This window comes from Pseudorasbora parva, chromosome 21 (assembly GCF_024679245.1).
Source record: "Pseudorasbora parva isolate DD20220531a chromosome 21, ASM2467924v1, whole genome shotgun sequence".
NCBI lineage: Eukaryota > Metazoa > Chordata > Actinopteri > Cypriniformes > Gobionidae > Pseudorasbora > Pseudorasbora parva.
The window spans coordinates 4,201,929-4,227,997 of NC_090192.1; the positions used below are offsets into that span (position 1 = coordinate 4,201,929).

The 26,069-nt window shown below is 38.6% G+C and overlaps 1 protein-coding gene across 1 annotated transcript in view; it reads left to right on the forward strand.

Moving 5' to 3' along the window:
• The window catches only part of LOC137055533 (dynein axonemal heavy chain 9-like), a 70,290-nt gene that overhangs the window by 21,423 nt on the left and 22,798 nt on the right, over nucleotides 1-26,069 (forward strand). Inside the window, exons 24-48 of the mRNA XM_067429346.1 lie at nucleotides 677-802; nucleotides 2,298-2,537; nucleotides 2,804-2,964; nucleotides 4,014-4,170; nucleotides 4,898-5,002; nucleotides 5,903-6,060; nucleotides 6,814-6,952; nucleotides 7,288-7,575; nucleotides 8,891-9,101; nucleotides 9,181-9,308; nucleotides 9,452-9,560; nucleotides 10,700-10,847; nucleotides 12,124-12,298; nucleotides 12,385-12,558; nucleotides 13,583-13,790; nucleotides 14,120-14,285; nucleotides 15,144-15,246; nucleotides 16,253-16,492; nucleotides 18,381-18,542; nucleotides 19,127-19,323; nucleotides 20,470-20,632; nucleotides 20,965-21,088; nucleotides 22,880-23,022; nucleotides 24,381-24,542; nucleotides 24,849-25,082. Of these exons, the coding sequence (XP_067285447.1) occupies nucleotides 677-802; nucleotides 2,298-2,537; nucleotides 2,804-2,964; nucleotides 4,014-4,170; nucleotides 4,898-5,002; nucleotides 5,903-6,060; nucleotides 6,814-6,952; nucleotides 7,288-7,575; nucleotides 8,891-9,101; nucleotides 9,181-9,308; nucleotides 9,452-9,560; nucleotides 10,700-10,847; nucleotides 12,124-12,298; nucleotides 12,385-12,558; nucleotides 13,583-13,790; nucleotides 14,120-14,285; nucleotides 15,144-15,246; nucleotides 16,253-16,492; nucleotides 18,381-18,542; nucleotides 19,127-19,323; nucleotides 20,470-20,632; nucleotides 20,965-21,088; nucleotides 22,880-23,022; nucleotides 24,381-24,542; nucleotides 24,849-25,082 (4,221 nt within the window). The remainder of the gene's footprint in view (nucleotides 1-676; nucleotides 803-2,297; nucleotides 2,538-2,803; nucleotides 2,965-4,013; nucleotides 4,171-4,897; nucleotides 5,003-5,902; nucleotides 6,061-6,813; nucleotides 6,953-7,287; nucleotides 7,576-8,890; nucleotides 9,102-9,180; nucleotides 9,309-9,451; nucleotides 9,561-10,699; nucleotides 10,848-12,123; nucleotides 12,299-12,384; nucleotides 12,559-13,582; nucleotides 13,791-14,119; nucleotides 14,286-15,143; nucleotides 15,247-16,252; nucleotides 16,493-18,380; nucleotides 18,543-19,126; nucleotides 19,324-20,469; nucleotides 20,633-20,964; nucleotides 21,089-22,879; nucleotides 23,023-24,380; nucleotides 24,543-24,848; nucleotides 25,083-26,069) is intronic.

Here is a 26,069-nt window from a genome sequence, read left to right on the forward strand (position 1 = left end):
CACCATTAATTATCATGAGGGCAATTAGAGAAGTTTCTTTACAGAGGCAGAGAGACACTGTGTTTTTATTCTGCAGCATATTATTTACCAATGGCATTTTAATCATGATATTTGCTGGTCTGTACTGACATATGTACATGAATGACACCTCTAATCATGCTCTTTGTTAAGAAGAGGTGTGCTGTTACTTACCGTATGACTAAATAATCCCATAGATTTAACCTGAAAGACACTTCCTGAGTCCAGAATATCAAAGATGGGCTCTTTTGATTGGCCAAGCACCCAAAAATCTCTTGCACTCTTTCCACAGAGACACAACACTCACGTTTTCTTCAGAAAATGTATAAATCTAGTTATGTTTGGAGGATGCTGTGGATTATGCCACAATCTAATCCTGCTCCTGAAGTTCTTTATTCTTGATGAGTTTTGCTCCAGCGCTCCTCAAACATCTGCTAATGGATTAGACCAGGGTTCCTCAGATCTGGTCCTGGAGGGCCAATTACTAGTAAATCAGCTAAACTCTGCAGGACAGTGGCCCTCCAGGGCTGGATTTGACAAACCCTGGATTAGACAGATGCATACATGTTTTTAGTGGAACTAATTTACAGTATTAGGCTGCTGACAAACCTTCTCATCGCACTGGAGCGATATAATGCATGAAGCTGTGCTTGTTCAGGTGGAAGTGTGGCTGAACCATGTTCTGGACTCCATGCGTGCCACTGTGCGCCATGAGATGACCGAGGCAGTCGTGGCCTATGAAGAGAAGCCCAGGGAACAGTGGCTGTTCGACTACCCGGCCCAGGTATTTAACTCCATAGTCACTTATGAACTAATGCTTTACAAGCACTGACACTAACTCAGTGCTTGTAAACATCCGTAGGCTGATTTTCTCTGAATTAAAGAATATTTATGAGGAAATGTGCTGCATATAATTAAGATATTGGGAGATATTTCTGGCAGTATTACTATATACTAGCCAGAGGGTATGTCTGCATGTGCGTACAAAATTAAGGCTCATCAAGTCTATTTTTTGGGTGTATGCAATTTGTCTGATAGCAACAGGCCAGCAGTGGATGTATGTCTCTTTAAATCACCATTTTATACAGTGGGTGCAAATGTCCCACAGACCAAAAATGGGATTCCATGTCCTATTATTTAAACCTGTGAAGAAAAAAAATCATAATGAACAAAAATAAATAATTCTTGATATTAAAGTATTTTGGCCTAATCTTTTATTATTATGTCTTGTAATAAATACACAAGCCTAAGCAGTTTTTTAATTTAAAATTTTCAAAGGCAAATACTTTTGTCTGCCGAACAAGTCACATGGTACAGCCTACATGCAGGAAAAGTTGATCCTAAAAATAGAGGACCCCTGCAGACACTTATGCCTGTCTGTCATGGTTCTGGTTTAATATTTTTATATTATGATGAATAAACTTTACCTATATGCACAGATCCAATATACAGATACATGTGCATTTTTTTTCTTAACTGATTATATTTACTCAAGACATGTTTATTTGGATATTCACTAAGATGGACATTTTGAAATAATTGTCTGTCACTTCTATTTGTGCTTGAACAGATAAATAAAGAGAACTCTCTCTGTGTGCACTACAGATGTGAGCGCACAGAACATTTCTCAGCGCACAAGTACCTAAATGAGTTCTCTTTCATGTCTGTTTGCACTTGAATGCTTAAATTGGCAAGGCCTAAAACACATGCAACTGATAAAGTTCTGTGACGATTCAGCAATGGCCCGATTGGAACAGTGACTGTTTCGTCAACTGTCCCGAGCGTCTTTTCATTCTTGATCCCAGACCATAAGGCAGTCCTTATTGTCCAGCCCTGACAAGTGAGTTTAAACGAGAGTGTACGTGTTGCCGTTAATGCGCAGATGGACATTGTTTGAAGACATGGAGCGTGTCGTAAAGGTGCCTCTTAAAAAAAAAAATATATATATAGGCAAATATATGGGTATCACTCTTTTTTACATGTTGCATTTATACATCATATTGTTTTTTTGTTTTTTTTTACACCTTGAATACATGTATGTGAATCTTATATTTTAATACTTGGACACAAATATGTCATTGATCCACACTTTACCAGATACTATCACATCCTGCCATAAATGTTAAACTTTTCACTCATTGTTGTGCTAATAATATAATATAATATGTAATAAAACAAACTTATAATTAAGTTTATAATTTAGCTTAAAGCTTATAATTAGCACAATGCTAAACAGACAGATGTTGACTAGTGCTCATCATTGCTGTGTATTTCCATAGGTCGCTCTTACCGGCACTCAGATCTGGTGGACGACCGATGTAGGTATTGCGTTCTCTGGAATGGAGAACGGAAATGAGAACGCAATGAAGGACCACTTTAAAAAGCAAGTGAATCAGTTAAACACCCTCATCAACATGCTGATTGGCCAGCTCACTCCTGGAGACCGGCAGAAAGTCATGACCATCTGTACCATTGACGTCCATGCGAGAGACGTGGTGAACAAAATCATTGCGCAGAAGGTACAGCTGTTTGTCTCCATATAATCTGTCCTATCGTTATCCACTACAATGAGTGTTATTGTCTTCAGATATATGCAGATGATTTTCATAATGAAAATCTTGTGCTCTTATGTGATTGTTCATATTTTGGTGTCCTTTTTTAAAGGCCTACGGTCCCGATGAAAGCTACGTAAAGTGGCTTAGAAGCGCACTAATGTTTTGTCCAGCTCAGGTTATTAATAAGGGATATTTTCTTCCTGCTAATCCTTCATTATCATCTCTTTCAGGTGGAGAACTCTCAGGCCTTTCTTTGGCTGTCCCAACTCCGGCACCGCTGGGGTGATAAAGAGAAGCACTGCTTTGCAAACATCTGCGATGCCCAGTTCCTCTATTCATACGAGTATCTGGGCAACACTCCACGATTAGTCATCACACCGCTAACAGACAGGTGAGACGCCCTGACAAACATAGCTTTACATTTAATTAAATTTAAATTGATTAAATTGATCAAAAGTCACATACATTTATAATGTTACAAAACATTCTATATGAAATAAATAAAATAGAAAGTTTGAACATTTATGACAGTTTCCACAAAAATATGAAGCAGCTCTTTTTTTCAAAAGTGATAATAATCATAAATGTTTATTAATCATCAAATCATCATATTAGAATTATTTCTGATCATGTGAAGGATCATGTGACACTGAAGACTGAAATAATGATTTTTTTCAAAAGATGAAATTTCAGCTTTGATCACAGGAGTTTATATTTACATAGACTGCAGCTATTTTACATTGTAATAATATTTCATAATATAGCTTTTTTTTCTTTATCTTTAATCTAATAAATGTTGAGTGTTCACTTTTAAAAACAGTAGAAAATCTACCGACTGACCAGAACATTTGAAAAATAGTGTAATTTATTTTTGTATAAAATTCTGCTGTCAAAACTCATGATGTATAAATTAATGTTGTCATATGAGCAGCCATACAGTAACTGAACCGACTGTAAGTACAACATAACACAGTTGTGAGCTGTATGTGTTTGAAATGACTCGTAAGCATCACTTGTTTAGGATTTATTTGGACTATACTGGCTCTACTGTAATTGCATTGCATGTTCAGATGTTCATACAACAAAAATGAAACTTGAATGATCAAAAATGCTGGCAGGGAAAGAGTTAATGATTTTTTTACAGGTTTTTTATAGGTGGAATAAATGCCATCGATGAATTGACCTTATTTATATTAAAGCACAATACTAAACCAAAACATATAACATATTTCATTCTTTTTTATTACTGACAAAACTACATATTGTCATATGGACAACCAGTCAGAAATGAACTAATTTCAACACAACACACCGTAATAACAGGACTTTAGCCATGGATAAACATTTGTCTACAAAGTCTATATTTATACGCCACATATTGTATGTGACTGAACATTTGTGTTTGTTTGCTAAAGCATGTTTTTCACCTCTCAAATGCAGATGTTACATCACTCTGACCCAATCGCTCCATCTGGTCATGAGCGGAGCCCCGGCTGGTCCCGCTGGCACGGGCAAAACCGAGACCACCAAGGACTTGGGCCGAGCCCTGGGCATCATGGTCTACGTGTTCAACTGCTCGGAGCAGATGGACTACAAGGTGATGAGAACTGAGACCATCACAGGCTGTTGAAGTTGACTGGCCACGGTTTGCTATAAAAAGCCATTTTGCATTTATGTTTTCATGAATGGCATGTGCTTTTATCCACAGTGACTCAAATTGCATTGAAGGAATACAGTTGATCAGTTCATGCACAATCGCTCAAACTAGCAAAGAGGTTCACAATTCAGTTTGATACATTTAGTTCACTGACTCACTGAATCCTTTGCAGTGATTTTTCTCTTCGGATGCAGGATGCTTTTACCTTCAATTTACCTACAATTCATTGTACAGAACTTGTCTTGTATTGTTTCTCAGTGCCGAGAAAGCTCTGTCATGAGTGACTCTGTACTTCAGGTAAAGACAGCTATGGCCTTTGATGCGCAGATTACTTTTTTCATGTAACAACTAAGTAATGCAATTTATTAGTTGCTTTTTTAGGGAGTAACTCAATATCGAAAAGTATTACTTAAAGACGTTGAGACGCGTGTACTTAGAATATAAATGTGAGCATGAAAATGCTGCTCATCCACACAGGGAATGTCTGCTTAGCATTTGATGTTCTTGTTTGTAAGCTGGAATTTCAGCAGAGTAAGTACCATCAGCTAATTTCTGAAAAAAACAAAAGATGCCCTGGATAATTTTGCGTGCTTTTGTTTGTTGCGATTGATGCTCTTTTCCGGCGATGCACTCATAAGTCTCGGGTTTCTTTGCCTTTCTCTCTCAGTCATGTGGCAACATTTACAAGGGCCTGGCGCAAACAGGAGCCTGGGGATGCTTTGACGAGTTTAACAGGATCTCGGTTGAGGTGCTGTCTGTGGTGGCGGTGCAGGTGAGTGAGTTATGACTCGATCACGAATAACCAACAACTCCGAGCTGCTGGTCAGATTTATGTATCTATCAGCGTAGAAACCTTGAAACGGAACCAGGGACATTTTTCAGCTGTAAAGAAAAATCCATTAATTTTACAAACTTTACATAATATCTTAAAGGTATAAATTCCCTTTTGATTGATTCAATTGTTTAATTAAGGGTTATAAATGCTAGTTCCATGGCTTCATTGCTACTGGAGTGTACTAGAAATAAAATTAAATAAAATAAAGACTTCTTTTAAGCCATTGACCAAACCAAACAGCTCTGCATTGCTGGAAGAGTCACAACTTTTATTGGCAAAAAAGTACTATAGTACTATAAAAAAAGATACTAAAACAAACAAGACAAGATGGCATTTAACTTCTTTTGTACTGAATTATCTAGTCATCCCATCAAGCACTGCTCTTAATGTAGTAGTAATAGTAATAGTAGTAGTAATAATAATAATAAAATAATATTATAATTAATTATATTATTATAATTGTTGATGGTGTATATTAGGGTAATACCCCCACCCCCCTATCTTGTAGAAATAAAATGAATGTATTTGTAATGTAAATCTTATCCTCAATAAGATTTTTGTTGTTGTTGTCATTTTGTATTTTATGCAGTATTTTCATTGAAAGTTTGTTTATAAATGTATTGCAAAATATTCAAACATGTACATAATTTTTTTTTTTTTGCTTTGTAACATTGACTTCTCTGGTTAGTGGATTATGGGAAGCTGTAAACACGATTCAGCCAGTGATATTTCATCTTCATTATGTCTTCTACAGATGTTCATATCCGAGCTCATAATAGATCATATAAAGGGACTCGTATTCCTTGTCATTTATATTGTCAATGTATGATCCATCAGGTCAAAAGTATTCAAGATGCCATTCGAGACAAGAAGAAGAGGTTTAACTTCATGGGCGAGGATGTAAACCTGGTCCCTTCGGTGGGCATCTTCATCACTATGAACCCCGGCTACGCTGGCAGGACTGAGCTGCCGGAAAACCTCAAGGCTCTCTTCAGGTGCGCTTAAGATTTGCATTTTATTAGGTGTCGTTTGCTCTTAAAGGGGAATTCTGAACTTTTAAACATCAGCATCTGCATCCTGGTTATAAGGAGATTGGATGCCACCTGCGCTCTTTTATATTTTAATTTGACCAGCGATACTTTATTTTTGGCTGCAGACTCGATATTCACATGCAGTGACCTGTGGCCACTGTCCAGAGGTGTTGTTTTCCATAAGGACTGTTGTTTTTATTACCATTCTATAGACTGATGGACAGAGCTTTTCTGATGTGATGCCCACATACATATTTCCCACATGATTTGTGATATGTTTTAGACCTGTAATAAGCCATGATGAAATATTTTTCTATAGCAGGCTGCTGTGTAACATACTTAAAAAGAACATTAAAGGCAATATTTACAGAGCGTTACCGCGATCGGTGTATTTTTTCCCATTAAGTTTCTCCATAGTGGTTTACAAAGTTCTTATTTACGTATAAGGTTTTTTTAAAATAAATTTAATATGTTAAAAATTTAAATAGCACAAAAAAACCACATGGTAAAATAATCAGGCATCACATCAGAAAGCCCTGTCCATCAGTAACTGTAACTCCAGGCTTATAGTGTCAAGATTAATGGTAATAAAGACAACAGCCTGCAGTCAAAGTGTCCAATAGTTCGCAAGCCTGATCTGTATGTATGATTTGTTTGCAGGCTCACAGTCACGATGTTGTTCTCTCTCTGTGTTTCTGTGGTTTCTCTGTCCTGTAGGCCATGTGCGATGGTGGTGCCAGACTTCGAGCTCATCTGTGAGATCATGTTGGTGGCCGAAGGTTTCATCGAGGCTCGACTTTTAGCCAGAAAATTCATCACTCTCTATCAGCTCTGCAAGGAGTTGCTCTCAAAACAGGTTTGGAAATCTTTATGCTGGATTATCTTAAATGATCACTCCAGTGCCATTAAAAATTAAAAATCTTAGAGCTGTTTGAGATCAAGGCCTTTAGTGAGAGCAGTTGAGGAATGTGATTGCGATGTTATGAGAAACCCAATTGTTTTCTAATAAAAAGGCCATCAGTCCCACTATCATATTGCTGTTACTCTATAAATAGTTTTTAGGTACATTTGATACACACTGTGAAATCTGTGACTGGAAAGCTGAACAATAAAAGCCTTTTATTACATATTGTTTGTCCTTGATCAGACTGTTTTTGTGGTTATTGCTCTTCATGTGTCTCACCATTGCAGGATCACTATGACTGGGGTCTGCGGGCCATTAAGTCTGTCCTGGTCGTGGCTGGTTCCCTGAAGAGAGGAGACCCGCGCAGACCGGAGGACCAGGTGCTAATGAGAGCCCTGAGAGACTTTAACGTCCCCAAGATCGTGACCGATGACATGCCTGTCTTCATGGGCCTCATCGGGGACCTCTTCCCTGCTCTTGATGTGCCACGCAAAAGGGACATGGACTTTGAGAAATTTGTCAGGCAGTCCGTTTTGGATCTCAAACTGCAGGCCGAAGACAACTTTGTGCTAAAGGTAAGTTCAGGTGACGCATACCTCAGCATGGACTCTCCTGATCAGAATAAAACTTTTTTGTTTTGTTCAAAAGCAGAGGGTCTGTTCTTTTCTTTTGATATATTGCATCTTCAGATATTCATACAACAAAAATGAAACTTGAATGATCAAAAATGCTGGCAGGGAAAGAGTTAATTAATTTGTACAGGTTTTTTATAGGTGGAATAAATGCCATCGATTAATTATATTATTTATAATTTTACGATTAATTATACCTTATTTATATTAAAGCACAATACTAAACCAAATCATAGCATGTAACATATTTCATTAATTTTTATTACTGACAAAACTACATGTTGTCATATGAACAACTAGTCAGAAATGAACTGATTTACAGGAAGTCCATACCGTTATAAGTTATGAACTCATTAGAGTCATGCAGTAGTGAATCACACTGGCCAGACTGATTTGTTTGTCTGTTTGGATCTATAGGTTCAGTAGCTGTGTAGCGAGATGTTGAGTGTTTTGGGTCTTTAAATTACATTTCTGTAGTTCTGTTTGGTGATGTTGGTGGTGCAGAAATCACACATTTGCACAAGTGCATGGTCTGAAGCGCATGACACAGTTGCACTACTTTTGCACACTCCACTTTTGCTAGTTTAAAATAGAAAAACATCGTCTCTTAATGAGTCATGGGGTGTTTTGGGCATAACGGGCAATACACCAATCAGAGTCTCATCTTCCATTCCCTTTAAAAGCCAGTTGTGCTCGCACCATGGCAGAGTCGCTATTTACATGTGAGAGGAAAAACACTTCTCCGGAGAGGAATCATTGTTTTCATTTTAATTAAATGTTTGCTTGCTGCTGCTCTGTGTGTAATAAGAGTGGATACTCTTGTGTCGCGCCGGGTGTGTAATAGGGTCCTTTGGCTTTAAACAAATCAAATATTAAAATTTTAGACTTTTAGACAAAATTAGAATTGCACTGATACTGTCCGCTCCCAGAGTGCAGTCCTGGAGCTGAATTCTGAACACTAGTTTAGTTTAGCTTAGCTTAGCTTAGCTTAGCTTAGTTTAGTTTAGCTTAGTGCTGCTGTGCTGTTGAACAGTACATGGAAAAGATTTCTTGAACTTATTGTTTTGAAATGTTTGGCATGAAATCACACTGGTGCTGAAAATCACTAGTCATTTCTCAGGCTGTGTTCACGTAGCCAAACTAGTTTGTATTTTTTGTGCAGTTTATAGTAAAAAAAACATCAAGTAGAGCAGTCGTGTGTGTGTGTGTGTGTGTGTGTGTGTGTGTGTGTGTGTGATTGATCTTTTCTTCGTCTCAGGTGGTTCAGCTGGAGGAGCTGCTGGCCGTCCGTCACTCTGTGTTCGTGGTGGGAAACGCTGGCACTGGTAAATCTCAGGTCCTCAAATCTCTCCACAAAACATATCAGAACATGAAGCGCAGGGCCGTCTGGGCCGATCTCAACCCTAAAGCAGTCACCAACGATGAGCTGTTCGGCATTATCAATCCAGCCACTCGCGAGTGGAAAGACGGTGAGGGTTGCGTCTGTTTTGCCCGGCACTTCCATCACGGCCGGATGTGAGATTCAACACGTGTGCCTTTCCCCCACAGGGCTGTTTTCTAATATCATGCGTGAGCTGGCCAACATCAGTCACACTGGGCCCAAGTGGATCGTCCTGGATGGCGATATCGATCCGATGTGGATTGAGTCCCTAAACACAGTAATGGATGATAACAAGGTATATGCAGAACTGCAACTCAATGACGGCTTTTGCACATTGCATTTAGATATCTTGAGGAAAGTGACATGCATACAGGCGGAGTGCATTAAAATGACCCTTACCTTTAGATGACCTTTATCTATGTGTGTGTGATGTTGTAGGTGCTGACGCTGGCCAGTAATGAGCGAATTCCTCTGAACCCGACCATGAGGCTGTTGTTTGAGATCAGCCACCTCCGCACGGCCACTCCAGCGACGGTCTCCAGAGCCGGTCAGTGCTGAGAGAAACAAAAACTGAACTATTAAAAAAAACGTTATGCAAAAACAGCTGAAAAACAATAAAATATTAAATATAAACTGAAAATGTTTAGGTGAAGCACTAAAATTATTACCTGGAATTAAATAAAAATGAAAAATGAAAAAATTTAGAAAATGAAAAAAAAAACTAAAATTAACACAAAAACTAAAAATATAAAATAAAAAAGTTAAATTATATATATATATATATAAAAAAATACTTTAATAAAGCTTAAATAACACTCTACTATCGTCGCATTTCATTCTTATATCTACAGGAGAATGCATATTTATAAACGTTTATCCTCACGACTTATTCCTTTAAATTGGAGAATTATTTGTGTACTAAATATATGACATTGGCTGAAAGAAATGGTAGCAAAATAATCTATGTTTTAAGAGATAAATATAATTTTTTTATGAGTTTGGGGTCCTTTCAGACTGTTCTTTAATCATGCTAACAGAAGACTAATATAGAGTTTGGTTTTGTTCCTGTCCCTGTTCTTTGTTATATGCTTGTGTGCAGTTAAAATGTCATAAAAACAATGAAGAAGAACTGTACAGAAGCTCAGCTGATATCATAACAGTGTCACTTTACCAATAACCAGCTTTTTGCTGAAAAAACATTTCATTGCTCTTTGATGTAACAGCTTTATTTTACTGTACGTGTACTTACAGTGTACTTACCTAAGAAAGTACTGTGTAATATAAGGTAATTGCATATATTACCCAGTTATAGTAATTACTATAATAAGTGCATAGTATGTATATGGGAAACAGGGCTGTAAAATAAAATGCTACCATTGTAATAGTGTTGCACAGCTGAATCAAACATCTGCTCTCTCTGTCAGATATGGAACCTTGGGAATCAAATTCAATTTCACTCAGTGATTCAACTGAATCTTGTACAAAGTGATATAAGAATATTTTAAGAATAGTTTATATATTAAAATATTTTTCATTATATTTAAATATTTTATTGATTTTCTTTTTAAAATAATATATGTCGTTTGGTAATGCAAACTAATTTGAACGGTAATACGTACTTTGAAAACTACAATCAAACGACTCCACAGCTTTGATCTCATGATCACGTGTCATTCCTCCGAACAGGCATTCTGTACATCAACCCTGCTGACTTAGGCTGGAATCCACCGGTGTCGAGCTGGATCGACCGGAGAGAAGTCCAGTCGGAGAAGGCCAATCTGACCATTCTTTTTGACAAGTACCTCCCATCATGCCTCGATACTCTCAGGTCAAGGTGCGTATCTTTCCTGTCCATAGTGATCACATCTGTTGAGTTAAAAAACTGTTCTGGCTTTCCCTTTTAGCCTCCCTAGATCCAGATTATTGCTCTAATAAAATCTATAATAGTACATTAAACTATTATATTGTTATTCGGGGTGGAGGGCAAATCAATACAGGATAGTATCGCGATATTTCGTGTGGAGATATTGTATCGATACAAGGACGGCAAGTATCAGCAGCAGCATTGTTGTGTTGGCTTTCAAAACGAAAATAACTCCATAGCTGCATCTAGAGTCCAAGTTATATGGGGTTAATGGCAAATGTATATATTTTCCTATAAATATGATTATAAAAATGTGAGACCTCATATAATTATGTTTCATAACTGAATGGTGTCAACTTTAACTTGTTCATTAGGGTGCTAGTGTTGTTCTTTATAAAACTGCTTAACTATGTATTGAAACAAAATAAATTGAATTAAGTGTGCAAACACTGAAATGTGCAAAAATGTGTATTTGACAAATGTTATTTCTATTAAAAAGTAGTCTAAAATATGAGGAAGGAAAACCTTTGACAAGGAAGGAATTAAATCTTTAGATTTAAAGATATAAACAGTCTGAGAACCTTATTTGAAAAAAAAAAAATATGTGTGGGCAAAGTTTACAGTTTGGGCACATTTGCAGATGAAAAAAGGTAATAAATTGAAATATGTTATTGCATTACTTGGCATATCACAATAAATAAATAAAAATCACAATAATATCATATAGTGGCTTAAGTAGTGTGATAATGTAGAGCCTCTGGTGATTCCCACCTCTAGTAATTAAATAGTTTGAGAAATGTTGCCTTGCAAATAGCTGAAATAAAATAAGTTTAATGTTTTTATTTGATTTCAGATGTGAATTCTTTTTTCTTTTTCTTTTTTTTCTTTTTTCTTCTTCATGGTTTTAGTAACAGTGGTATGACCACATAGACAGTGAAAACAGCATAGACTTGCCAATGATCTAACATGTTGTACTTTTTCCAGTCAGTAGCAGATACTTGTGGAAACATCCCGTGTTAGTTTACTGAGCAGAAACAGATGAGCAGAGATCTGAAAAGGATCAAATGCTTACCTCCTGCACTTTTTAATTTATTTTGGTGTACTAGTTTGTCAAACATTTCAGTCAGTTAAGTCCTCTGTCTGTTTAATTTGAGTCTGGAGACAGTGAGGCTGAATTCTGTTACTTTGGAGTGTTATTGAGATGTGTTAAAGGTGATCTCAGAGCTGCTGTCTGTCCTGCTCCCAGATTTAAGAAGATCATCCCTGTTCCTGAGCAGAGTTTGGTGCAGATGCTGTGCTTCCTCCTGGAGTGTCTCCTCGTCCCAGAACACACTCCTCCGGACAGCCACAAGGATCTCTACGAGCTCTACTTCGTCTTCGCCACGGTCTGGGCCTTCGGCGGGACCATGTTCCAGGATCAGGTGGATCTCTGTCTGCTTTACCTTCACATGAGTTCATGATGAATAATGCGTGTAATTTCTGTGATTTCTCTGCTCTTTCACTGCAGCTCGTGGATTACAGGGTGGAGTTCAGTAAGTGGTGGGTGACGGAGTTCAAAAGCGTGAAGTTTCCGGCTCAAGGAACCGTATTCGATTACTACATTGATCCCGAGAGCAAAAAATTTGAGTCATGGTCAAAAATGATTCCGAAGTTTGAGATGGATCCTGACATACCTCTGCAGGTTAGCATCAATGCTTTTGTTCAGTTTATGTTTATTGCATCAAAAAGAGCTGATGAAACACTTCAGCATCAGACTGATGATCCACATCTGCAGCAAAGCCAAGCCAGCGTTATATCACTGTCACCCAGAAACTATTGTAGTAGTTTATGAATGTTTTGAATTCGAGTTCACTCACAGTTTGAACTTTTGTTAAAGTCTTAATAATGTTGAGGTTGAAGTTTATTTACTGAATTAATGCAGAAAGTAGATCAAAGTTTAAAACTACACATACTGTAGGCTATACAAAACATGCATTAAAAGAGGACAGGAGTGTCCTCTTTTAAAATGTGGCCATGTAGTTTGTATCCATTTTTATTTCAGTTTTAGTTATTTTTGTACATCATTGATATTGGCTTGACAAAGCCTTGTCTGAAAGTTTGTAATAACTTGAAGTTTGAAGATTTTACTTAAATAACTCAATCAAATGTTGTTAACATGTTCTTGCGCATTGCTCACTTTTTATCATGAATTAGCATGTTTCTTGAAAAACCATACGAAAAACATAAGTCAGATCAGTTAGAATAGAATAGCACCCGAGTCCGAGTGGCCTGAAGGTCTGAGCCGAGTTACAGCTAGAAGGGTTTGTGCTGCATTCATTTTTAAAATTTGGTATAAGAAGCAGAAGAAGCTAGAACAGTATGTTAGCTTCCTTAAGCCTGTTGTCTTTACCATGAGCAAGTCTCTTGAGCTTTACTCAGACTGTAAAACATCAAACCACATTTACAGAATCAAACTGATGCATCAGAGGTCAATATATGCAGCATTTCTTCTCACCATAAAAGTGCATGTTATCACTTTAAAGAAACCAATGGAAAAAAAATAGGTAAATAAGATAAAAATATTTACAGATAACTAGCATTTATGTTAAATATGGTCTGAAAACCTTGAGAGGTTTGTCTAAATTAAGCACACTCTCGATGCCTTAAAACGCTGACCTCCAGCTCTGGTTGAGAAAAGAAGGTCATTGGCTGTGTGTCTCCCTCAGGCCTGCCTCGTCCACACCACCGAGACCATCCGCGTGCGCTACTTCATGGACCGGCTGCTAGAGAGGCGGCGGCCCGTCATGCTGGTGGGCAACGCTGGCACAGGAAAGTCTGTTCTGGTGGGAGACAAGCTCAGCTCCTTGGACCCAGAGAAATACGCCATCAAAAACGTCCCCTTCAACTACTACACCACGTCAGCCATGTTACAGGGTATGTTTCATCAATTCATATAATATAAATTAATTCAAAGAACTTTTGCACACTGATTTTTTTTTTTGCACAAAAAATGGCAGGTCAAAAGCATCTTTTTTTCAAGAGCTTGATAGACATTAGATTTAGATTAAAACATCTAATAGTTCTCAGAAAGGTACTGGGATACCAAAGTGAAACCCTTTTCATGAAGAGTGCCATCATGGTTTTCATGCACTGCAGTTTTCTTGTTATAATTAACACTTCTCTGCTGTGTTTGATGTTGAGGCTTTGTCAATAAACTTAATGTAATTGTGTTTGTTAAATCTGACAAAGCATCTTCCATGCAGCTGTTTTAGAGAAACCCTTAGAGAAGAAGGCAGGCAGAAACTACGGGCCGCCCGGCAGCAAGCGGCTCGTCTACTTCGTTGATGACATGAACATGCCAGAAGTGGACGAGTACGGCACGGTCCAGCCTCACACCCTGATCCGTCAGCACATGGACTACAACCACTGGTACTGACCATCACATGACTGATTCAGCACTCTCAGTATGATGCTTTTGTCCATGTTGATCTTTCTTTAGTGTGTGATGTTGCTGTTTGAGCATGAAAAAGCTCTGCAAACTTCCAAAGTCCCTCCAGCGGGAGTTCTTCTCTATATTAGTCTCAGAGTTTCTGAACTCCCTGAAACGCCTCCATTGTAGTCTTGAGTTTTCTCTTCCGGGAACGAGCAAATCATAATATTCCTCATAATCCATATGCAGAATAAAGGGGCGGGGCCTGGTTGAGTTAGTTAGTACTGTTGAATCTGGTAGTTATGGTCAGGGGCAGGACATTTCCAAAACACGCCGGTAGCACTTGACCAATCAGAGCACACTGATCCACCCGACCAATCAGAGCACCTTGTGCTTTTCAGAAGGAGGGGCTTCATAGAAACAGGAACTAAACAGAACTGCGTTTTCTAAAAGCATTGTAAGCCTAAATTGATCGTAGATCAGTTGCCACCAATGGTTTCTACGATCAACTTAGGCTTACGATGCTTTTAGAAATTGGGACTGGGAATGGGAAGAGAGGAACTGCAGCAATGTCAGATATGGGGAAAATAATGAACATTCAAGCTGGAAAACCTGTTTCTAGTAGAGCCCAAAAACATCTAGACTGCTCTGTTGCACAGGATGTAAATTTTTTGTAATTGAAATAGATCATGTCTAATGCTGGTTTCTCAGTGTCTCTGCCATGTCTATTAGATTGGAGGTGAGCTGGAGAACAGATGAAGGTGGTGTAGTTCTTTGAGCCGCTGTGCCTTTAGAGCAGGACGCGTGCATAAAGAGCGTGTGTTTGTGTGACTGACGGAAATGCGGTGTCTTCTCAGGTACGACAGGAGTAAGCTGCAGCTGAAGGAGATCCACAATGTGCAGTACGTGTCCTGCATGAATCCCACCGCTGGCAGCTTCACCATCAACCCCCGCCTGCAGGTGCTCACTATCAGGGTCAATTAAACACTAGACGTTAAACACTTTCTCTCATCCTCTCTGACACTGTTTGCTATCACTACATACCAGGGCTCCAGACTGCAACCACATGGTTGCATGTTGTGACCATTTTACTGCTGGTGCCACTAAATTTTGTTTGAAGTTGCACTGTCATTTCTGTTGTGTATGAGAAACATCACAGAAAAGCGTTTAAATTTGCCGCAAAATGATAAAATCGCAGTGAGATCTAGTGGGACGTGGAAACAAGGAGAAACAAAGTGTTTCAAACTTTTTCAAGCACTTCAAAGCTCTACTAAATATAATCAGATTTAAATCTTATTTTTAATGTGATCATTTGTTTAACTAAAAGTTTTCAAAGATGTGGGACAACTGACGTATAACCTGTAGATGGCAGCAGAGAAGCACTTATTGACTTGATAGCCATTTCCACTCCCTATTATATGGAAAGAAGTTGGAAGTCACAAAGTCTCATGCAAAACAAAAACTTTTCGTCAAATTGTTGCTAAATTACAGGAAAAAAAATGAGTAAAGAACAGTCGTTTTTATAATCCCTGAAGTTGTTGGTCAGTTCAGTGTAATACTATAAAAGGACTGGTACATTTAATAAGAGTCAAATATTTACATTTTTCCTATATAAATTAGGTTTTTGCATATTGTTGTAAATAAAAGTATGATTAATTAAAGCTCAGTGTTTCACTGTCAAATTTCCAATAAACAAACGTACTATTATTTGTAACTGCTCTTATTAATGCAAAACTATTGTAATTTTATAATTAAATTAACTTTGATACATTTTCCCCCAGCGCCACCAAATCAGGTGTTGACACCATCATCTGTAGAACTAGAGTAGTATTGGTAACACTGCTATTAAATGTTAGTCTGGAGCCCTGCATACATATATTATGTATAGTATTTTGGAAATGTTTCATATAGTGTCACCTCTCAAAAGCAAAGACTTAATGTGAAACTGTTGAAACATGTATCTCAGAGGCATTTCTCGGTGTTTGCGCTCTCCTTCCCCGGAGTGGACGCCCTGAACACCATCTACTGCAGCATCTTGAACCAGCATCTGTGCGGCGAGGGATTCCCGGCGGTTCTGCAGAAGAGCAGCTCACAGCTGGTCCAGCTGGCACTCGCCTTCCATCAGCGCATCACCGCCACCTTCCTTCCCACCGCCATCAAGTTCCACTACATCTTCAATCTCCGCGATCTCTCCAACATATTCCAGGTACAAATCCTCAGCTCACAACATACTGAAACAATAAACCTTCTGGTACCATTTATCCCAGCAGCCGCTCTCTGAACGACATCCAATGTGAGGAAAATGGCTCTTTTTAATTGGTGAAAGTTTATAATCTTTTCTTTGTGTAAAATTACATGTATATGATCTACATACATATAGAGTCATGAACTCAGTGCAAGTCATTTCTGTGTCAACTGACTAATGATTGGAAGGCAAAGCTAATTGTGTGAGCTGAGCTGTAGATTGTTGACTCCAGGACTGGTGGTGGATGCATTGAAATAAAGAGTATGTTTAAGTATGTATTATGTGAAATAATTTATATAAATAATAATTAATATATTTAATAGTTAAATAAATGTAATGAAACTTGCCTAATTTTACATGTGGAAATGTGATTTAGAGTTATATTCTACATAAGTGTTTATAGTTATAGACAGTCCACGTAAGTGTCCGTAGATGAATAAGCACCCATTGTGGAGTAGAACTCATATCTATGTAATATTGATTTAATATACTGACAATGTCGGATGAGAACTCATCTGAGCTGATGACAACGTCACAGTTTATTACTGAACTGAACTCATTCCATAGTGTTATTGAACAGAACTGAATCAACAATGAATGACTGTTTGCTATTGTTCAGCAGAACAATACATATGGCATATGCTAGCCTGACGTGGTCATACTCAATTCTAGTCAGAATATGAGTCTGAAACTGCTCCATTGGGCTGTGATTATGGGGCGTATTTCAACCGAACCAGGAAAGTCATCAATTGGACAGACCGACAACCAATCAGAGCAACGAAGCGACGCATTGTCAAATGTCAACAGAGCTCAACTGCACTGTGTTGCCAAGTTCGCGTTTTTTTCCTGCGGGATGTTTTCCATGTCCGCTTGTTGAAGCGACTATTATGTGATATATAGACTGATGAATGCAAATTTTAGCAGGCAACCTTGCCAAAATAACACACATTTTACCCCCCAAACGGCATTTTTTTCTGGAGAATCCCCCGAGAAGCTATTGTTTAGGGCTGGTAGTTGGCGTGTTTTGTTGTAAAAACTTGGCAACCCTGTCTGCATGCACACTGGAATAAACGATCTTTGGATTTAAGGATTCCTCAGAGTATTTACCAACGTGATCATAATTTCTGAGAGAAATAGTGAAGGTGAATGCATATACAAACAAGCTCTCCGTTTATGATTTGAAAAAATTCAACCCAAGCGCCTTTGATGACGTGATGATTACGTTACTGTTGATCATCTGTCCATCGTCGTCTAAAGCCCAATCTGATGATTTCATTGGTCCAAACAGTTTCGGTTCGGCCTTAATCACTCCTCTATGGATCGAGTCCAGACCGAACCGTCCGAGCTCAAATGTTGTGGGCGGGGCTGAGTTAGGCTGGCATCCAGGCTAGGCATATGCTGCATCACTGAATCATGATTTTCCTGTGAAGCAGCTTTGAAACAATCTGCATTGTATGTGTATTAAGCACTATAGAAATAAAGCTGATTTGACTTGATAATAGCAGAGTTGCTGGATAGTAGATTAGGATTCATAGGTATCTCTGTCTTTACTGAAGTTTTCTGGATTATTAGTTTGACTCAGAAATGAAATGATCTGTTTTAACAGAACAGGAATCACAGTATTGTTCAGAGAGCTCCTGACAGAATGGAGCTAATTTTCCATGAATGAAATCATTCTCCTCTCTTTATGTTTTCAGTTTCACAGCCTTCAACAATTCAGTATTTTTGTGTATCTTTTTTATGCCTTTGTTTTATTGCTTTGCCACTGAGATCTTGTGCAGTATTTTGACATTTGAAATGCTCAAGAAGAAACGCCAAACCTTCTGTTGTTTTGTCGATTTCATTACAGGGCATCCTTTTCTGCACCAGCGAGTGTGTGCGTACTACTCAGGACCTGGTTAAGATCTACCTTCACGAGTCCAACCGAGTTTACCGCGACAAGATGGTGGAGGACAAAGATTTCGCCCTCTTTGACAAGATACAGTCAGACACAGTGAAAAAGTTCTATGAGGTAAGAGAGTTTCACTGGAGAGAGTGAGAACCAATGCTAATAAAAGCAAAAAGCAAAAATTACTTTTACTGTTTTTCTCCAAGGCCTCCGTCCTCCTGAGGTTTATAAGCTAGTGCTCTGCAAGAAAGTCAAGGAAAGGACAAACAATTGGTTGTTGGTTTTGGAGAGGGAAATGAATTGAATGAATTCTCAGGGTGGCAGTCATTTGGTATTACTTGAGCTCCTTCCCAAGGCAGCAGCACCTTTGAATATTTTATGGCGTTTTAAGGCCCTGATCAGACAGAACGTGTTTTCTATTAGCAGTGAGCATTTGGCATGCTGTTTATGTATTTTAGCCGCCTGCTGCGACTCGTGTTTTTCGTAGGAGCATCCAACGTCATTCATGTTTTTTTTTTATTGTCCAATTGAATGAATGGAGATGCAGGCCTTAAAAAAAGCAACATAAAAAACACTCCAGCGCACTGCTCTTTTCTTAATTAAAAAAAACGTCAACCAAAAAAGGCAGTGCGGTGCGCCTCGCGTTTTCAAACCTGAGAAGCGCGTTCTGTCTGATCGGGGCTTAAGGCTGTTTTTATTCCCATCAGGATATGGAGCAGACCCTGGAGGAGATCAAGGCAATGAATATGTACTGCCACTTCGCCACGGGCATTGGCGAACCCAAATACATGCCGGTGCAATCCTGGGGGAGCCTGAACAAAACTCTGCTGGAAGCGCTTGACGGTTACAACGAAGTCAATGCGGCTCTGAACCTTGTTCTCTTCGAGGATGCCATGTCTCATATGTAAGAGTGCCAGAAAGGGCCACTGCTGATGGATTTCACCTCTATAGACTGCTATAGATTGTGCAGCTTACACCAGAAAGAGTCCTCTTGGAAATGTTATATCTATAAATTTATAATTTTTCCACAGCCAAACACATTTAGATAGATCTTTCTGCATTGAAACCATGTCTTGTGAGCGTTTTATAGAACACTGTCACATTTACTGTAGTCCAACATTTTTAAAGGGTTAGTTCACTCAAAAATTCTGTCATTAAATGTCAATCCAAACCCATTTAGACCTTCGTTCAACTTCTGAACACAAAATAAGATATTTTTTATTAAATCCGAAAGCTATTCACAGTGCAGCGCTTCTATGGCAGAACGATGGCTCACTATTGGCTGAGCGTCACATGCATGTGTTGTGTTGCTTGTAGGAGAGTGTCAAAGAAGAGAAGAAATTGTTGAAAAAAGTAGTTGTTTTTGCGCATTCTCATCACTTCATAACATTATGGTTGAACCACTGGAGTCACATGAACAATTTTAACCATGGCTTTACTTCCTTTCTAGGCCTTTAAAGTGGCTGCTGTCTATGTGGTGTCAGAAAGATCTGGATTTCATAAAAAAAAATCTTAATTTGTGTTTCGAAGATGAACGAAGGTCTCACGGGTTTGGAATGAGGGTGAAATAATTAATTACAGAATTTTAATTTTTGGGTGAACTAACCCTTTAAATGCACATACATTTTTTACCAGGGATGTAAATATTATTAGTGAATCATGATAATCTTTATAAAGCAAAATTAAGTTGTTATACTTTTATTATAAATAAGTTTAACCCCTTATAAATTAATGAATTGACTAGCAACCCACCAACTCATTTAAAAAAATATATGCATTTTACACATCATTGGTTGATATTTGACCTTTGCCGTTTTCAAACTCTGCTGACAGCATTATCAACTAATAACAAGCAAATCTGTGTGAGTAGAGTAGAGTAAAATAAGTGTTCATTGAATTGTACCGTTACACATTATTCTGTGTAATGAACACTGGCCATTGATGAACCTGTACTGGTCAACAGTTAACTACTCACAGAGGTTGAGTTAGTTAAGCATTCCTCAGCACTTTGATTGCTCCTCTGCTTCACACGTCTTCTCACTTGTTTCAGCTGCCGTATCAATCGGATCCTGGAGTCTCCGCGGGGAAACGCTCTGCTGGTGGGAGTGGGAGGCAGCGGGAAGCAGAGCCTGACGAGGCTGGCGGCGTTCATCAGCTCCCTGGAGGTCTTTCAGATCACGCTGAAGAAAGGATACGGCATCCCCGATCTAAAGGTTTATAGGCCTGACTCAAAACAATTGCTCTAAATCACACTCACAGGAGAGCTTTCTGCTGCGATTACTTGCTTTCGTTAAATATTCATTGTGATGCTCCTCGCTGGACTGTAAATGGTCTAGGTGCAACTTCAGACAGAAGTCTGAAAAATAATGGAATAATTATCAAGTACACAGAGTAGCTCTTGAACACAATATGATATTGCACAGGATTGTTTGAATAGGTATCAGCTTTCATGTCTGTTATATGTTTAATTTCTTAATGTTCTGCTGGGAATTTTCCAGGGAAGAGGACCTCGGTGGCATGTGATTGTTGTTTTGTGTATTCTTAGAGCGATTTGGGTGCGTTGTACATTAAAGCTGGAGTGAAGAATATTGGCACAGTGCTCCTCATGACAGATGCCCAGGTCGCAGATGAGAAGTTCCTAGTGTTGGTGAATGACCTTTTAGCATCTGGTAAGCCTTGTATTGCTTGTTTTTTCTGCTATATGATATTATAATAAAAAAAATATTAATTAAAAAACACCAGGACTTTATGGAAGAATATAACTTTATTGACAATTTCATTTAGAAAAATAAATAATTATATAAATAAACATTTAAATAAGTTAAATGAAGTGAAAACCAGTGAAGCTCCAACACTGCACTGCACTCTAGTGGTTATCCCCAGGCCCACACAGCACAATAGAAATCATGATCAAACGGCAATCAGTTTATAAAGTGGAAAATCGGCGCTTCCCCTGTCCCGCCCACATGGAGTAATCATGTTCATGTAAACTTTAAAACCCACAACTACAACATACACACTCTCTCACACACACACAACATGAAAGAGAATTAAAATGGAAAACACTTCCCCATATCCACAAACAAGAGCTCACCCCGGGGTCAAGGGAAAGGAATCAGCTGTGCCCGATCAATGGCGTCGGAGAAAGCACGCTCCCTGCTTCATGTTGTTTTCATCCCTGCAGTCACAGCAGTTAATGGAAATGTCACTGGAATTTATTAAACCTCTGTTCTCTTTGGGAATCAGTGTCTGCAGTACTCATGAGTCCTCTTTGAGGAAAAAAACTTGAACTTGATCTTCGAGACGAATAATTTATTTTAAACGCTCCTGAAACATGTGGCCAGCGCTCCTACACACTCCCCACCATTATCTAACTGCACATATACGCTCTACCTAGCTCTCTTTATTGCCTTACAAACCCTAATGGTCTCGAGCAACACAAAGGGTCCCAATTTCCCCGAGCACGAAAAGCCTCTCACGTTCACACTGCCGAACCCTTTTGCCTCTCGTCTCTTAAATGTCCTTCAGTCCAGGTGAGTTCAATTATCTCTGTCTTCTGTCAATAGAAGGAGAACATGCTGCAGAAAAGCTCAGATAGGTGGGGCCAAAGTCAAACAAAAAGAGAAATCTCCAGCGTTCGTCACAATATGCATGGGGTATATTCTTATGTATAAACTTCATATTGCAGAGATTTGGATGTGCTTTTTATTTTCTCCATTTCTCCCGTCGTTTTTTAAAGACTGTTTTTTAAAGTGTCATTAGACAAAGTGCTCAATCATTATTTTCGATTAAGAGATTGATTTAAACTTCAGTAGCTATTGGATTCATTTCTGTGAATCATTTGAAAATGTTTTAGGAAAAAGTTAATTGAAGTGCTACAATACCTTTGCTATATGTTAATAAAGATATTTACATGAATCATATTTTTATTAATTATTAACAACAAAGAATAATAATAACAGTAATAAAATGGTGATGATGATGATGATGATGATGATGATGATGATGATGATGATGATGATGATGCAACTTCTAAAATGCATTTATTCTGGCAACCAATTATGTAGCTAATAATTATTGCTGTTTATGTTTTATACTAATCCTTATATTGTTCATATAGTGAAAAACATGCCATAATAAATGTAGATTTTTACTGTATTTCCTTTAAATTCCTTTTAATCTTCCTGTCCACAGTGAATGTTTGGTTAAAAAGATGGATCATTTTAGTCAGTTCTCTGTATCAAGATATTGATATAATTGTTTTTTTATTTTTTATTTCTCAGGCCTAAAATATTGTCTTTTTTCAGAAAGCTCTATTATTTTCCTGGTTTCTGTGGTCAATTTCTAATGTCTCCCTCTGTCAGAGTGCTGTAAGACTGCACTGATTCCACTGTAAGACTGATATCATCAGCATCCATCTGAACGGTGGGCCTCAACATTATCCTTTGTCTTCATCACAGGTGAAATCCCTGACCTGTTCCCTGACGACGAGGTGGAGAATATTATCTCTTCATTAAGGAATGAAGTGCGTGGCCAGGGTCTGATGGACACCAGGGAAAACTGCTGGAAGTTCTTCATCGACCGCGTCCGTAGGCAACTCAAGGTGTGTGAGCCGGAATGAATCATGAAGCCTCACAGTGCTGCCTTTGTTCTCCCAAAGCTTCTGTAAAGAAGTTTCCAGTTCTCATTTCCAATGTAACCAGTGTGTTGTGATTGGTGAAGCGCTTTGAGCTTCTTTGGGAAATGTCCCGCCTCTTACCATAACCACCAGTTTCAACACACTACTAACTAACTTAACCAGCCCCTCGCCCTTTATCCTGTATATTAATTATTTAAATAAGAAATATTTTGATGTGCTTGTTCCCAGAAGAAAACTCAAGACTACAATGGAGGCTTTTGAGGGAGTTCAGAAACACTGACACTGATATAGAGAAGAACTCCCGCTGGAGGGACTTTGCAGAGCTTAATTTTTCACGCTCAAACAGCAACATCACACACTAAGCATAGGGTCGAGTCGTTATGTAACAATAATTTGAGATAAATGTAATGTAATTTGGGGGAAAACAAACAATGTGAGTGTCATCCAGAGTTGTTTCTAGATTGTTTTCTGCGGCCATGCAACACTGCTATTGCTGGAACTCTATAAGATACCATGATCGTTTTAAAACAATTACTAACAACATTAACTTCATCATTGCAAATTTACTTTTTATTTGACACGTGACCATAAATTACTAGCCCCTTAAATGAGCCAGTCACTTCACAAAGATTTCACTGATAACTAAATCAAGGCAAACATGAAAGGTGCAGTATGTAGTATTTATGAAGGTCTCTTGACAGAAATGCAATATAATATACACAACTATGTTTTAAGTGTTGTATTTATGTTTTTATTACCTTAGAATGAGCCACCTATGTAAATACAGCGCGGATACTCTTACAGTAAAATCGCCATTTTCGCGATGTTTCTACCGTAGCCCTAAAGGGAAAAACTTCTCTAAAGAGCTCTAGTCACTTTCTGCGCTCTCAGGCGACGAAATCTTTGTCCTGTGTTGGCCATGATTACCACAGCTTCTCTATGTGCTTTGAAAGGGAGGAGTGAGTTAACAATCGTCTGACTGACTGCATGTCGAGGATTCCGCAGATAAACGTGACAGAGCCGGAGCACAGCGAGGGGGTGTGGCCGAGACATGTGTTTGAAGAGGATGCACACAAGATATTTTTGCTTCAGCCGGCATTACAATCAGCCTTCAAGTTTGAAATCATTCAAATGATTGGCTAGTATGGGGTTGTGCCTCAGTAAAAAGGGTCTAGCAATGCCCCTGTTGTCGTCCGGAGTCGGACAGATGTCACCGGTGTGTGAACGCGCGCTTGAATCTTAAATCCTCAGTGCAGCGTTTCTCGTCTGACCTCCGAACTTTAGGCTGTTTTCATTTGATTCACACTGTTGTCGTCCTGCAGGTGGCGCTCTGTTTCTCTCCGGTGGGCAGTAAGCTCAGGGTGCGCAGCAGAAAGTTTCCCGCTGTGGTAAACTGCACCGCCATCGACTGGTTCCACGAGTGGCCACAGGATGCGCTGGAGTCAGTCAGTCTGCGCTTCCTACAGGACGTGGAGAACATCCAGGTGAGACACACATATCTAGAGAAACATCTTCATCAACAGGTTTTATCACGATTCCCTCAATCTAAAGCACTGAGATCCCATTTATAGGTCTCAGAGGGTTAAAAAGAGCAAAGTTTAACAGATTGAAGTGCAAATGTCTGAAGTCATAAAGAACATAATTAGATTGGGCGAGCACTGTGCAGTCACCTTCTACATTATATTTCAGGGAAAGGAAAATGCCATGAAAGACCAAATGACATTTCTGCCACTGTGCTGGTTATTATATTTAATGGATGAACTGCAATTTTAATTTTTCCACATGTCCAGCCTGAGGTGAAGGACTCTGTGAGTAAGTTCATGGCTTACGTACACGTGAGTGTGAACAAGACCTCGAAGGACTACCTGGCCAATGAGCGGCGCTATAACTACACTACGCCTAAGTCCTTCCTGGAGCAGATCAAGCTGTACGGGAACCTGCTGTCGCTCAAGAGGAAAGATCTCACATCCAAGATGGAGCGGCTGGAAAACGGCCTGGAGAAGCTCAACAGTACCACAGCTCAGGTGATCTCAATCAGGTCCTCTTCACTTCAGCATCACGTGACATATAAACCTTGCATATTAAATAACAAGATAACTATCTATTGACTTTAGCAGAAAGAGTCAGGCGCAGATAAACAGTGCATTTTGTGTTTGAATTTTCGGTGAACCAGTCGTTTGCTCTTCTGTTCTTAAAACAATTGTAGTGTTTTTTTTACATAATTCACACCATACAGACAAACGCCAACAAACACTAACAAACAAGTTCGGCGTTGAATTTAGAGTTTTGTAAAAAATAACTGTCATGTTCACACTGCCCTAACAGACACCAACAAACGCTGATTGAACATATTCAGTCGGGTGAAAACAAACCCCAACCAACGCCAACAGACGCCAGCATGCATAACACACTGATCTGACAAAACCCAACAAACGTGTTTGTCTGTGTGGTGTGAATTGTCTGTGTTGGTGAAATTGTTAAGAGTAATTACATTCCAGGACCATTAAAATCATTAGCCTTAGCCTAACCCTAACCTACACATGAATTTATGGCATGGAAATGAATCTTATAGCTGTGCTGCAAGCACTCATGCCAATGAAGCAGCACAGTTGTAAGATTCATTTCCATACCATAAATTCATGTGCTCTTTCTGGGAGGAGAGCAGGTCCCTCAATATCTCCAAAACAGCAACATTAACTTACTGTACAAGAATAAGTACCAAGAGCATTATCCATTATTTACGACATAAAAACAAAAAGACATTCATTATCAAACCATTATCCTTTAAATTTACATTAAGGTCTTGTAAATTTGCAGCATTTATTCTTTTTTATTATAATTAGGTTTATAATTATGTATATATAATAAATATTTGTTATTATATTGTGTATGTAACTATGTGTGTGTGTGTGTGTGTGTGTGTGTGTGTGTGCGTGTGTGCGTGTATATTTGTATGCATGTATCACACACATGTATTGCTCTTCATTGATTTATGCTTTTCATACCAACAC